This window comes from Arachis duranensis, chromosome 2, assembly GCF_000817695.3.
Source record: "Arachis duranensis cultivar V14167 chromosome 2, aradu.V14167.gnm2.J7QH, whole genome shotgun sequence".
NCBI classification, from domain to species: domain Eukaryota; kingdom Viridiplantae; phylum Streptophyta; class Magnoliopsida; order Fabales; family Fabaceae; genus Arachis; species Arachis duranensis.
Window position 1 is genome coordinate 88802601 of NC_029773.3, and position 13884 is coordinate 88816484.

General features: G+C 29.6%; 1 protein-coding gene across 1 annotated transcript in view; it reads right to left on the minus strand.

Moving 5' to 3' along the window:
* Positions 1-10540: 10540 nt before the first annotated feature.
* LOC107475871 (peroxisomal membrane protein 11C) overlaps positions 10541-13884 on the minus strand; it is a 3871-nt gene continuing 527 nt past the window's right edge. The window contains exons 2-8 of the mRNA XM_016095544.3: positions 12600-12809; positions 12196-12270; positions 12022-12096; positions 11839-11919; positions 11659-11733; positions 11357-11530; positions 10541-10858 (exon numbers count right to left, since the gene is read on the minus strand). Coding sequence (XP_015951030.1) covers positions 10823-10858; positions 11357-11530; positions 11659-11733; positions 11839-11919; positions 12022-12096; positions 12196-12270; positions 12600-12791 — 708 coding nt within the window. The 5' untranslated portion in view covers positions 12792-12809 and the 3' untranslated portion in view covers positions 10541-10822. The remainder of the gene's footprint in view (positions 10859-11356; positions 11531-11658; positions 11734-11838; positions 11920-12021; positions 12097-12195; positions 12271-12599; positions 12810-13884) is intronic.

The following is a 13884-nucleotide window of genomic DNA, read 5'->3' on the forward strand; positions in this document are numbered from 1 at the left end:
CCTTTGGAGACACTTGAGTGAGACATAGTTGTGTTAATAGAGGGAAAAAAAAGTGTCAAGAACAGGGGAAGGAATAAATAAAAACAGGGGAGAAAACAGAGGAGTTTTTTTCTTTCCTTTTTCTTGTTCTTGAAGTATTAGAAAGAAAAATAAAAATTAAAACTTGGAATTCTGGGGTGAAATGTGAGGGTGTTAAAATGAAAGAAATGAATTTGTTGGCACAAATTGAAGATAGGCTATTGAAAGAATCAAAAGGGGAAGAGAATAATGGAATGGACATGAAAGAGAAGTGTAAAGGGTGATGGTGTATTTATAGTTGGAGCTATGCTCAAAAAGTGTGTGGAAAATGAAAAAATTATTCATAAAGAATATTACATGATATGAAAGTAATTTTTTTATTAAAAAAATTAAGGTGAGGGAAGAATGTTTTCTTACATTAAAGTCAACAAACATATCACACCATTCTCATAAAAGAAATCTTACTATTCTTGGATTTTTCAAGTAGTATCATGAGTATGGATTTTGTAACTTTATTTTGGACTGAGGTAGAGGACCAGGGGCCCCTATAACCCTTTGTGTTTGAGTTATTTTTACTTACCAATTATTGTAAAATTGTTTGTTTGTATGTTAATAGTTATTATTTCATTGAAATATTTGATTTTTATGATAACTATCTTAAAAAATAATTGAAAAAAATCTTTGTACTCTTTCTTTAACATGTCTTGGTTATCTCAATAAGAAATGCTAGTGAAAAAGAAACGAGAAAAGAAGATAATTTATAAATTTGGTTGATGCTATTATTAGAAGTTTCACATTGTAATTTGATCTCTAACGGTTTAAACATCTTGTTTTAATCCCAAAAAAATTTAAACAGGTTTAATATTATCTTACTGATACAAACAATTAACAGATTGAAGATGCAATAATGTTCAAGGTAAAATTGATCATCCAATGATTACAAATATAAAAAATTTTTTTTAGATTTTGAAGCGTTGATGATTGATTGCTATGATTTGAGGTTTTATACGAAGAGGAGAATAAAAAGAGAAAGTTTTACAAGAAAGTTTTGGTTATATTTCTCTAACATGTAAAAATAAGAATATATAACTTAACTAAATGTCACTCACTCCATTAATTATTCATCTCAAATTTAAAGATGAGACAACACTGAATCCATTTAAATTTTTTTTGAATTAAAATTAGACGTTTATATTAAACTACTCTTCCACTAGCCCATGAAAACAATAAAAAAGTCTTGTGACCTACACATTCAGTCTAACAGAATACATAAATTCAGTTACAATCTTAATCTTTATGAAGGTAAAACTAAATATATAGAGAGTATTGTCTACCAAAGATAAAGATAAAGATAAGATAAGATAAGATAATGAAAACTAAAATTGTAACCGAATTAATGTATTCTATTGACTATGAATTTGTAAGCCACGAGACTTCTTTATTATTGTCATGAGTTAAGGTGGAAGAGTAGTTTAATAGTTTAAATGCCCCAATGTCTATATACCGTATAATTAAATAGAACCAACCTTCTAAATCAAGTCATGTTTTCAATGGACATTTTTGAAACCATTTCAATATAATCTCTTAAACTTAATTGTTTCACTTATGATTCATTAGTAACATTATTTGTTTTATTGTTGTTAGAAGGAAAACTCAAACTGCAGAGGGAATATAGAAAAGTGGAAGGACAAGAGTGAATAAAGGCCAAGCAAAATAAACACACGAGTTCATGTTGGATCCAAACGTGTTAAAAGAAACTATGGTTGCTTACAGTTGGAGTTCAGAAGGTAACATATATTCAACAAATTTGTTTTTCAAATGAAACTCATGCATTTTACTCTTCTTAAGTCTCTAGTATTTAAATTTCAAAAATATTTAGAAGTTAATAGAAAATTAATTCAATGCAGCACAGAATTTTCTTATTTTATATTTTTTAATTATTATTTATCTTATTTTATATCTTTAATCGCTGGAATAATCGAATAATATTAGATGTAATAAGTGTGTTATTATAGATATTTCATGTATGAAATTATAGATGATAAATTAAATAAGATAATGTAATTAAAATTCAGTATTTAATTTTCTTTTATTGCAAAAAAAAAAAAACTGATATTTTTAGAGAAGGCATGCATGGTGTATGTGCTCTTCACTAAATTAAACATGAGATAATATATATGTATTTTAAAATCCAACCGACCAAGTCCAAAGGAATCAAAGAAATTAATTAATTAATGGATAAATAAATAAAAATATTTGAATAATAATCCTTTCTTCCAAGCTAAGAAGGATCTCTCTCTACTTTCTTGGGTTATTGATTTTGTTCCATTAATCATCAACTTTACAACACACGCTTCAAATTCTACGGCTATTGTATATTTGTGGTCAGAGATTCCATTGCTTCGTTGCATACTTGAATATATACTATTTTAATTTAGAAATTGTATTTATGTTATTAAAGAATCTGCATGGGATGATAAATTACACGTATTCATGATAATTAGTTTTTTTAGTTATTTTACTAGTAATTTTAATTTTAAAAATAAATCATTTGTTTGTATAAATATATAATAATTAATTTAGGAGTTGAATTTTAGTGTATATATGGAGTATTTTTATTTTTATTATTATGCATTGTGTTATTAATTTATTATTCTCCAATATAAATTAGACAATCATTAATGAATTTATACTTATTAGTAGGTTATATCTAAATTCAACTGCAAATACTTGTTGAGTCCAAGAGCCATTCCCTATTTTAATGAGTTGATGGACATGAGGCTCACATAATTTTTTATGCACCAAAAAATGTACCTTATTACTAAATTCACTATTAGCTATCTAGCTAGGATAACTAAATCTTGATGATTGGCAGAACAATGCTTTGTGCAGATTTATTAGCAAGATAATTAAGATTGAACAATACTACATAACTAATAAAATTTATTATTTTTTTATTAATATTTAGTTAATATATTATATTCTAAATACTAAATTTTAATTTTTAATATTATAAAATAAGACATTGTAAACTCATCTCACTCAAAATCTTGAGAGAAAATTGTTGCAATAATGAGCTATATCTATTTGATTTCGAAGACTGTTCACTCTAGAACGAAAAATATTGACTGAGATTGAGATTAGTAAAAATATTGACCCTAACCTTTCTATTTAAAATTTTCGAGTATTAATACATATATATTAGTTACCGAAAAAGTTAATATGGAGAATAATGTGGTTAAACATATGGAATTCATCTTCTCTTAAACAAGTTGGTTGAAGAAATTTCACACAAATAGAAAGTTCTAAAATTAAATTGTTTGTCCACTATATCTAGATTGTGAATTTGTGACCAATTATTGACTTTATCGTTGGCATACATACAACTTGTGCAACATAATGAAAATAAAATAATAATTCACATTCAATTTGAATGAACAAATGCATCTTCATACATTCACATATATTATTATATTATACTATTGGACTTGTGGATATTGCTAAAAATATTAAATTGAATTTGTAATTAGCTTATAAAAAGTTAATTAGTACATTAATGGCACTTCATTTTAAGTAAATACCAAAACTAAACATACCCTATATATATATTAGAATAATATATATTTCCTGAGGCATTGGTGTCTGGTCATTTATATGAATTGGAGTTCAATTGGTTATTGTTAGTGGATGCCATTGTTGTCCATAATTATTTGTCTTCCCTAGCTAAAATTATTGATGTTGCAATAGTGCATATGTATTTAATTAGATTGGTCCATTTTATTGACCACTAAGCTCCAACTAACGTTTTAAACTATCTAACCTGTCACTCTTAATTAGTTAAGCATTAAGTAAGAATAATGTTAAATAATTATTTTTTCAGTTAATATCAGTTATTTTTTAAATTATTTTATTTGTATTAAAATCAAGATCTTAAATCATAATTTTTAACTCTAAATTATAAATTTAAATATTAAAGTTGGTTAATATTGACTAACTAAAAATTAAACTTTTTCATTAAATAATTATTAAACCTAATTTTAATTGGTTTTTGTATTTTAATAATAACTAATGGTTTCAGTGGCTAAGAGAAGGGGGGGTTGAATCTTAGCCCCCTTTTCAAATGCTAGCACTTGCTGAACTTCAGAGAAGACTTTTCTGTTTTTGCTCGTCACTTGACACGAGCAACTTTGTTTTGTCTCGTCCCTTGCCACGAGACTTTTTGTTTTGTCTCGTCACTTGGCACGAGATAATTCTGGCTTTTGCTCGTGTGTGGTAGAAAACAGAAATGGAGTAGAAAGAGAAGAAGATTGCACCCAGATATATCCTGGTTCGGCTGCTAAGTGCAGTGCAGCCTACATCCAGTCTCCATCACAAACATGATGGAATTTCACTATAATCAATCTGATTACAACTTGTAAAGTGCTAACCCAACTTACAAGGGGATTCCCACAGAATCATGATACACAACATAGATGAACAAATGAACTCTAAGACATCTATGGCTTTTTCTTTTAATTTTGCACTCTCTGCCTTTTTCCGCTTTATGGCTTTTTCATTACAAACCTCACTGTTTGCCTTTTACCATGAGACTCAAGACATGACAAAATTAAACAGAAAATTACAAAACAGAATACATTTAAGGAGAAGAGAAATCTGTTAGCTCAGGTAGCTCTGAGAACTCTGTGCCTTGCACTCTCAAATTTTCTCCTTGCTTCAAACAGTGGTTGTTCCCCCTTTTTAAAGAAAGAGGAAAGCCTCCACACTTGAAGCCAAAACCGAACCAACTTTCTTCCTCCTTCAACAATCACAGAACCGGTTCGGCCACCCAGAGAGAGAAGAGATAACCATGCATTAACCAACATGCAATTACCTCTAGTCCTTTCTTGATCATCACCCTTCATCAATCCGGGCTCTCCATCCTTAGCTTCCTCTCCAAGATGGATTTCTGGCCCTTGATGCCTTATGATGATGATGACTTCATCTGCTTCAAACTCTGCCTCCAACCATCACTTCGCCACTCTAGCTACTCCCTGTGGTGGTTGATTAGAATCGTAGACAAGCCATGTCTTGGCCGAATCTTCTTCTTCCATTTTGAGCATGAAAGGCTCAAGATTATCTCACCAAATCTAACCACATTTGGTAGTAATCTCAGCCACAGCTCACCTTTCTTTTGGTATGTTTTCTTGCCATCATTAGCTTGATGGTCTTAGGCGCATGCAACATCTTCCTTTCGGTGTTGAAGAACATTTCTTCCATTGTTTCCTGGACAAGGACCGAATAGAGAAGAAGAAAGAGATGAGAGAGAATGAAAAGAATCTGAAGAAAAGCTATGCAAAGAGGTTAAACAGCTTTTACTTCCCTAACATAGAGTGGCGTGTAAGTCATAATAACCATCAATCACTTCAGCTGAATTTTTCTCTCTCATGTTCCCCATGCATTAATTAACAATGTAATAGATTTTGAAATCCATCACATAGTTAATACTTGGTTCCGTTGGAAGCACTTGGCTTTCATTTCTCTTTGGTTTCGGACCAAGCTTGGAAACATTCATCACTTGTGAGACTTGGGCTTGTAGTGTTGAGATTAAAGCTGACCCAATTAGTTAACATTTGCTTTCCTGATGAGTTGTGTAGCGGATCAAGCATAGGAAGCAAACAAGAAAGCATTTGGTTGGGCTTGCAACATTAATATTTATTCTGGCCCAATTATAACTAGCTTCAATTATAAACACACAGCTGAACCAATAATGCAACAGTTGGGCTTTGTTAATTTTCTTTTGTTTTGGCCCAACAAAATCTGCACAACAAAATTATTAATTAAGCACATATGAGTTAAGATCAAATTAATAATTTTGTAATCTTAATATTTTAATAATGTTTATTCATCATCAAAATTTAACAAGAGTTTTCCAAACTCATCAATAACTCTTGAATTGAAGTCAATATATATAATGAATCTAATTTGTGCCAAAATTGAACTTTTATTTAAAATAATAAGGATAACAAAGATTAAATTTTGAATTTATTAATCATGGTTTATTTTTTTCAAGAAATTTAAATGATTACTTAGTAATTAGTTTTGGCTGAAAAATATTTTAAGAACATCACATTATTAATTAAGATAATGAAAGTAGAATGTTTTGGTAAGGATCCCGCTAGGGAGACAATGGACACAATGGACTATTTGTACAATGTATACAATAGCTATTGAGTTATGAAATGAACACCCTCTATACTATTTAGAATAACCATCCGAGTACAAGGGATAATAAACATCTTCTCGAAAAATTAGTTTAATTTTTGGGTTCACCAAGAATCGAACTTTTAACCTTTCGAATCTAGCGCTTTAATACCATGTCATGATACCACTCATCCCAAAAGCTTCAGCTGATGGAAAAATGTAACACTAATAATTATATCTCTAGTATTCTATAAACCTCCATTGTACACATTGTATAAAAATCTCATTGGCTCCTCATACTTTCCCTTTTGGTAATTACAATGATTACCAATTAACCAATAGGCATGCATTAACAACTAACTACAAACTAACATGCTTATTAAGCTGTTACATTATATGATCTATCGCCAAGTCACATCATTTATACAGTCATATGAAGTTAGGAAGGGAATTCTTAACTAGTTTTGGATTTACTTTTTTAAAAGGTATAATTAATAAAAAATATTCAACAATCTCATTTTAACTAGAACATTAAAATATAAGTGGTGACAAGGACAATAATAATTCCTATATAAATATAGTACCTAATAATAGTGACTATTTAACTTTTTTTTTCTTATTTTGATATAACAAGTGAAAAAGTATAGAAAAATAACGTATATAATAAACAACAATTAAAAAAAAAAGGTAAATTTAGAATTAAAAATTAAATTCCTAATTAATTAAATAATTATTATCAAATTTTAAAATTTAAAAATATTAGAATTAGCACCTATCACGTATTATTAATTTTACACCCCATTCTCTTCCAACTCGGATAGTTTCACAAATTAGTTTTTCCGCGTCCAAACCATTGTAAGCATAGATTAGTTATTATTGATTCCGTGGTCCCTCTTAACAAAGTAAATTTTATTATTAATATACTAGTACTAATTTTAATTTTTAAGACATGTAGTCCCTTGCTGCTTGAATAATTGTTTTCCAAAGTTGAATTTTTTATTCAATAATATATATCTATTATTTTAAAGTTCCAATAAAGTATTAATTATTAGATTTCAGTTTTTCAATTTCACTCTTACTCTAAGATTCATATCAAATTGTAATAATCATTTCATAATTTACTAAGAATAAATTTTTGTCGCAATTATTAAGACAATAATTAAATGTTGTTAAAAGTATAAATGATCAAAGGAAAAAGACAAAAGCATTTCTCATGTTATTTTGATATTTTCTCTCTTCATTAATTTTTTACTATTCTTTTAACATTCTATTTTTTTTATAGTAGAAGGAATAATAAGAAAAATTAATTACTGATTTCTTAAAATCAAAACACGATACTTAATTTGCTTTAAAAAAAAAAGAGTTAATTTAAAATATAGGGAATAATTCCTTAGTATTTTTGTCAAAACGTAAAAACTTTGGGAATCACTCACATAAAGACGCTTAAAACGTATTTTTTAAAATATACTTTTTTAATAATTAAAATTCAACCTATATAATCGATCAAACTTGTCAAAATTAGACGAAATAAATCTGTTTGACCAAAAAATCGATAAACCAAATCTTGAACCAATTTAAATTAATATTTTTATAAAAATGACTATAATACCCCTATTATAGAAAATGACTTAAAATATTTCTATTATATATTTTAAAAACTCTAAATCCTAATGTTTCTCTTCTCTCTATGCCATTATTGAATTAGAATTTAGAATTTTTTAAATTAATATACATAATAAGAATATTTTAGTCATTTTTTATAATAAGAGTATTATAACTATTTTCTATAAAAAAGAATATTAATTTAGATCGATTCGAGATTTGATTTATTGATTTTTCGGTCAAATCAGTTTGTTTGGTCTAATTTTGACAAAAATAATACAGTTTGATCAATTATATAAGTTAAATTTTAATTATTAAAAAACGTCTTTAAAAAACGACGTTTTAAGCATCTTTATGCAAGTGGCTCCCAAAAACTTTTATTTATGGATGAAAAAAATAAATCAACCTAAAACATAAATTGTACGACCCATTATTTTTTAACACTTAAATTTTTGTATTTTGTATGAAACTTCTCATTCTATATATTAACTCTTAGATATTTTAGAATTGTAGTTCTCACTCTAATATCGAAATTTAATTTATATTTTCACAATTGAACTAAATTTAGTATTTATAAATAGTTTTTTTAATATTTAATAAATATCATAACTTGTGTATATTAATTAACATTTAACTCAAGAACATATAGTCAGGGGCCAAGCTACATACATAGAAAGGGGGGTAATCGTCCCCCTAATTTTAATTTTTTACATGTAAATTATATGTAAATTTCAGTTTAGCATATAGTAGTAAAAGGGGAAAATAAATGAGATGGGAAAGAAACAAGGGGACAAGAATATATACCCTTTTGCAAACTTTCTCCCAAATGGTGAAATAATGCTATTACCAATCACCATCAAATATGCTTCCATAATACTCCTTTTCCGCTTCTTCTAAATTGACTAAAAGAAGGGAAAGGAAACAACACTAATTTTATAAACCAATAAATTAATTTTTCTTTCAATTAAAGTGAAAAATGCTACAGGTACCTAGATCCCTCATCATGCTTTTTCAATGCCCGTTCATCTTTTACCTAGGCACAAATTAAATTTAATTTTAATGTTGGTAATATATATATAGTGTTTTCTTCTTTTTTCTAAATCAACAAGATTGAATCATTCTTTCTTTTTAAAATATTATTCTTAAAAAACACAACAATAAATAAAATTTCGAATGTTAAAATTATTGTATGAGTAGATAAAATTATCTTTGCATTAAATATATGCATATACGTAGTTAAGAATTATTTAATTATCACAATTAAATTAAGGATATTATTAACAATACAAAAAATATCCTTTTACGAAAAAATTGAAAATTTTGACATAATGATAATTAAAACATCAATATTCTTTAAGAAAAAAAATGGATTGATATTTTGAATCGAAAGAGTATCCAAAGTTTTATAGTTTAATTTGAGTTAAGATTAGTCTAGTATTCAAACAAAGCTTGTCCGATTATTATCTTATTTCTTTTATTATTTACAAGACTCAAATTTAAGATATCGTTCAAAGATAAATAATATAGCAACCAACGAGTTACTAAGGTGATCAAAATTTCCTTTGTTATTAAAGCCAACTAACTAATTTTCTTTTATTTTTTATGAATCAATAATTTAAACTGGTGAAGAAAAAAGTGAACATTCACCCTACTAAGTTTTTGACATGGTGATGCCGCCACTTTTTGACCCTAGTAATAGTTTTCTTTTTTTCACGACAACTCGACATAATAATGATTAATTCGTTACGGATCTTAATTTTATTTAAGAATTTGTTGCTGCTACATGTACAAGGTAGGATTTGAACCCTGATACTTATTTAAGCGGACTAATAAGATAACCATTAAACCAATCCAAGTTGATTGACCCTACTAGTTAGTGATCATGGTCTCAACACGCAATGCAAATGAAAATTAATGGCACCAACATAGGACTTAGCAAGTAGTATATGCAAGGCTGTCATGAAAGTAAAGGCTCATTATTCATTTTAAATGTGATACCAAAGAAATTAAAACATAGGGTTTATTGATTTGAATGTTTTATGGACGGTTAAGGATATCATTGTTTAAGGTTGATACTCTATCTAAATTTTAACCCTAATATCAAAGCAGCTCTTGCAATATTAATACTCAAGGATATGAAATATGATCATTATCTTCAAACCATTATTAACATAGGGAGGGGGTGGAAGAATGGAATAATCTCTTTAAACATGCATTTGCAATGATGCCATATGTCAATTGAACCTCAAATGGATAAACAATTTAAAACTCAATGCCATATATTTATTAGATCTTTAATCTGCAGTGAATCTATTTGTTTTTTCTTTTGTTTACTATATTAATAATTTTTTTTCTCATGATTTAAGATAGCTTGATGATGATATGTTAACAAATGTGTTGTGTGCAAAAATGAAGTTAACTCTATAAATAAATAAATAAAAACTAATGCTAAAAAAAGTAAGAAAAGTACTAATTGGCTAAGATAGTTATTTGACATCCTTTCATCATTCTCAAGAGGTACTTCATTCTTCTAATATTATCACACAATGGCATCTCACTAAATTGTGAAATACCCAAATGATTTTTACCCTTTATCCATAACAAAATGTCTCTAGAGCTTATATACATATACAATTTTCCTTTTGAAAATATGAATACCAAGTGAACTCTCATTTTTTTTTTATTGAACATAGTTCCAAGAAAATATGTATTATCATCAAACAATTTATGAGATATCAGGTAAATATTTTTTCTTTCAATTTGTTGGAAACCCCATCCAAAAATCAATCTAAGTCCTCATGCCAATTAATTTGTAGGCATTAGGATAACAGAGATTATTGTCTTCTACTATGAAAAACACTTTATTGTGACAACATTGGCACCAATTATGATGACATCTAACAAAAAGGTTAGTAGTTTGCAATTTTTTTCAATTTTTCTCACCAACATTTTCTAACAAAATTCATACAGCTATTATTAACAACAATGAAACAGCTGAGTGTGAGTGTGTGTTCTTCCATCTTCATGTTGATTTGGGCTTCACTGGGGCAGGAAGCAACTGCATTATACCAACAACATACCCTTGTCAATCAATGATCCTCAAACATAATTGCGACCCCAATATATATATATGACATGCATTCTTTTCAATATATGATACAATATAAAGGATTTTGTTAACAAGTGTTCTAAGGTAAGTTTTCATAGTTTCAATGCCTTCAATACAAAACTTCCCATTTTTGAAACCTTAACAAGCACTTCTAAGGTAATCATTGTTCATTAGTAAAACCCTTATATAAACTCCACCAAAGTTTCATGCACATTCTGAATTGATTCCCTAAAAATTGTTAAGGCAGTTCCTTGCATCTCTTGAGAAAAATGATCAAGAGGGTAGCCTTTGTATCTAATTTTCTGTCATTGGTTGTTAGTTGTGCATGCCTATGTAGAAAACATGTGCATTTTTACATATATACTGAACACACAAAGACAACTTCAAAGGAAATTCAAGACACTCAAGCAAATCAGGCAAGTGAACTATAATGTTACTAGCAGGAACCTGATAGCAAGTTATTAGAGATGTAATAAATCCAAAGGCTCCGGTGACTCTTGGAGTGATTTTGTTTGGTGCCAATTGGAGCAATCCAATTGCTACCAGAGTATCCAAGCCTGCTTTGACAAGTGCTACAGTCCTCTCATTTGACTTTTTAAGTTTAGCACGGTATTGCTCATTCTGCAACCCCAGAAAATGGCTTCACATAAGTATACAATGATACTAGAGCAATACAGTAACAGTTCGCAACAACGCATGCCAAGAAACTGAAACTTAGAAGATTATATGCACAAACCCGAGTGACCTACTTCATATTTATTCTTGTTCTTGAGTTCTGCCTCTAACTTCTTCATTGATTCGGAAAGTCTTCCAAGCTCCCCAAGCTGGAAAGTTAACATGTCAGATAATAGTTAAAAGTAGAGCTAAGGACCATCATTAATGCATATGTGTGTGCTAGCACCAATGAGAAGGGAAAGGCAAAAACGAACCTCGACCAAGCTGGTGCATACCGTGGAACCAAGCCAACAGTACATGGATAGCCGGGCAATTAGTTCCGTGCGTTCTTTATTCTGTATTTCGACAATAAATTATTATACACTTATAGATGGAATTCTCACAGAACAAGGAAACCAACCAGAAAAACGATGCTTAAGAAAAGGCATACTCCCTACCTCGTAAATGCCTGTTCTGCCAAGCCAAACGAATTGATCAAGAAACAAGAACATCGCAACTAACGCATCCTTGGACTGAAAAATAAAATAAAATAAAACATCGAGGAAGATATTAGAAAGAATACATAATAGAAAGATTGATCAAGAAAGGTTGAATGACTTGGAAACTCATACCTTTCCTAACAGAGTTAGGTGGATAGGAGCCTCCTTTGGGGTGGGACTGATCAGAGAATGCAGGCCATTGACAAACTGCATATTGCAGGTTGCAAAATCATGAGAGGTAATAAGTATCTCAGGGAAAATAGAGGGGTATAAGTATAACAGGCAATGTCTACAAAGAAAATCTTTAAATTAATTATTTTGCAACATCTTTTCTGAGCCAGAATTTCCTTCAGAGCTGGTCTATTTCTAAACAGAAAAATGTTTCTAAGACTTATTTTCAGTCATTATTTTTAAATTCTTTCCTTAAGATATGAGCCCAAAGATATACATAAATAATGAGAAATCATATTAAAGAAGAAAAAAAAAATATATGAACTTGAAATCATATCTGAAATTACACATGAACATATCTCAACCTTTAGTAGACGGAAAACTTTCCGTGCCAAGCTAGTTGTTTTGTCTACATTCTGGGCAGGACCAGGTTGTCCAGCACTCACAAACTTGGCACCATATTGTATAGCCCTGCATATCTTGTCCCTCGCTTCAGCCTTGTTCAAATACAAAATTAACAGAGCCAGTTCTGCCCTAGTTGCATCCAAGGTACTCATTTTCTATCGTAGTAGTAGCTGTGTAACAAAACCACAGCAAACTAACTCATCTCAACTAATAAGGAGAACAATGGCTGGAGAGCAAAAGGTGGTCTTCGTAATTATTAAACAGTGATTGAAGATGACACATTTTTATATCTATGAATTATGAAATTTTACATTTTGTGGCAATGTGCTAAAGTGGCTCTTTAGTAAGTTGTTAGACTCAACAACTATATGTGTATGTTATTTAGCAGAGATTTAAAAGAAAATGAATAAGCACATATTTATTCTCAAATTATGCCGTTTCTGTAAGCTGATCAAGTGAGTTCCACAAACCCCTCCACCAAATCCATTACACCCTAATATAGTTAAGAGGAAAGAATTTCAAATTCTAAATACAGCAAGCCCTATGTCTCACTAGATAAGATCATTACATGCATCATTTCACACTGAAAGGAAATTTTTCAATCAAAACCAATTGGTAATATCCATATTCTCCTAAAGTGAACTATCTTGCATCATTTTGTAATATGGACTATCTTCCCCCTTATCCATATTCTCGTTGCAGTCTCCACTGATACTCTGCTAGCAAACATAAACATCCTAATCTAAATCCTTGTTTTAACACCAAACTGAGATAATAGACCATGACATGCCATTTTGCTCAAGCTCCCTAATATGCTTTTGGCTTTACAATCTAAACCTGATCCAATCTGATTCATACACACAACCTTGGATATTCCATAGCAGTAAGAGGAAGACCTCACTCAGAAAATTTAAATTTTAGAAGCTCCAATCCTGGTTCTGTTATCGAATGAGTACTTGGTCAAAAACTCATCCCATCAATAGTTTTGTTTGATAATCCCTTTTTCTCTCCCCAGAGAATTTCGGTTCCAAGCAAAACAATAAGTGGAATTTTGTCTTTGCTAATCTTACTCCAAAGAGGCCTCACCAACATATTCCAACGTGTAAATAACCCTCCTCATGCATCCAAACCTAACTCTGATAACTAACTTTTGCTAATTTAAACCCTTCTCTCTACACCAAAACTTTGAATCCAATGAGCAAAATTCATGAGAATCAAACCATAATCCAAGTTTCTCTACCCAAC